At 36.9% G+C, this 1803-nt stretch overlaps 1 protein-coding gene across 1 annotated transcript in view; it reads left to right on the top strand.

Annotated features, from left to right (window-relative positions):
* The window catches only part of LOC107734370 (vitamin K epoxide reductase complex subunit 1-like protein 1), a 25931-nt gene extending 24393 nt beyond the window's left edge, over positions 1–1538 (top strand). Inside the window, exon 3 of the mRNA XM_016546310.1 lies at positions 497–1538. Coding sequence (XP_016401796.1) covers positions 497–723 — 227 coding nt within the window. The 3' untranslated portion in view covers positions 724–1538. The remainder of the gene's footprint in view (positions 1–496) is intronic.
* Positions 1539–1803: the final 265 nt, after the last annotated feature.

Raw genomic sequence — 1803 nt, 5'->3', positions numbered from 1 at the left:
ACATGTAAATATTTTTAAAATATAAACATGTACTGTATGTTTGTGTATTTCTATATACATAATAAATATACACAGTACACACATATAAACAAAAGCTTTTATTTTGGATGTGATGACAGCACTAATATATATAAATATATATATATATATATATATATAGCTTTTGCAGATATAACTATAAAATTAAACCTATAATAATAATAGAAATATAAAAAACAGACTGGTTTTCTATAGTTAATTTGTAATATTGTAAGTAGCTTCATTGTATATTGTTTTTTTTTATTATTATTTTATAGTATGTTGTTCCATGAATATAGCTTTTTAATGCTGAATGGTACTAAAAGAAAAATGGCTGCATCATTTTTTACGCCACTACTTGTACCTCTGAGGTGTATTCATGTATATTTGATGCAGTTGCTGTGGTAGTGAACTCTCTGCAGTGCTCTTTTTGGTGTTGTTCTTCAGTGCATTAACCGTGGTGTGTGTGTGTGTGCAGGTTTGACGGCCAGTGCGATGGCTGCTCTGATTCTCATGACCACCTCCATCGCATCAGTGATGGGCTCCCTCTACCTGGGCTACATCCTCTACTTCGTCCTTAAGGACTTCTGCTTCATCTGCGTCACCACATACGCACTGAACTTCATCCTGTTTGTGCTCAACTACAAGCGACTGGTTTACTTGAACGAGGCCTGGAAGCAGCAGCTCCAAGCCAAGCAGGACTAGACACAAAAAACAACAACGACAAAAGTATAGAAGGATAACAAATCATCCAACACGTGGGGAAAATGTGACCTCTGAAAAATTTGTGACTTGCCACCAGGAGACCTTGCTTCCAAACAAATGTTCATTCTGTTGTGTGTGTGTGTGTGTTTAAAACCAAACAAAAAATTAAACAAGGAAAAACATGTATCTTTAGGGGCCACAGATCACAGGTTCATTGCATTGCAAGGAAGGATTGGAAAACAGAAACCCAAATCTTTGTCCGCTTTGATTTCTCGTTGGTTTCCTTTGTTCCCTGAGATGAAAATGAGGTTTGCGCTTTGATCGAGAGAGAGAGAGAGAGAGAGCGGTCGGAAAGCACTTACGAAACAAACAGAAGAGGGTGTCCTTTCCCTGAGGAATAAAATAATGGAGAAAACAATGTGAGAAATTCTGTTTACTTGAATCCACTGGGAATGTCGTTGCTCTTTGGGAGCAGCTGATTCCAGCGGGACTGAATTTAAGGGTTATAAAGGGTAAACACGAATGATCATGAGGCTAAGCAGAGATGATTCCACAAAAATGACGGATTGCTATCATTGAAACAACAAATAAAGTGTAATTGTTTGTTTACAGATTTTTTTTATTTTTTTATTGTTGTTTTGGAAGAGGACCACTCATAAAACAAGGACGAATGTGAGCTGAATGTGTGTAGATCAGATTTGTTTGTGACTACTTTTTTTATTTGTTTGTTTTGCAGTTCTGTAAATAGCTGCCGCAAAGCAATATTCCAGACTAGTTTGTGTTTTACCGTTGAAACATTAAAAAGTCCCAATCTATGGCATGTACGTCACTTCCAGTGAGTGCTTTCAACAGGGATTGTGCGGGTTATTCTTTGTGCAAGTGTTTTAGCATTTTACTCATCTTAAGGGGGTCTTGATCCAGGATAAATGCTGCATTTGTCGTGTTGGAATTACTGTAATTGAGATGATTGAGACCTGAGAATAATTTTTTTCTCCACCAGCGCTTGTTGTAACACCTGTTTTTAAAGGATTACTTCGCAAAAACTGAAAATTTGTTGAAAACCTACTCACCCTCAGGCCA

This window comes from Sinocyclocheilus rhinocerous, unplaced genomic scaffold, assembly GCF_001515625.1.
Source record: "Sinocyclocheilus rhinocerous isolate Xijiao unplaced genomic scaffold, SAMN03320098_v1.1 scaffold370, whole genome shotgun sequence".
NCBI lineage: Eukaryota > Metazoa > Chordata > Actinopteri > Cypriniformes > Cyprinidae > Sinocyclocheilus > Sinocyclocheilus rhinocerous.
The sequence above is the reverse complement of the archived record's forward strand: the minus strand, read 5'-3'. Positions and strand labels throughout refer to the sequence as shown.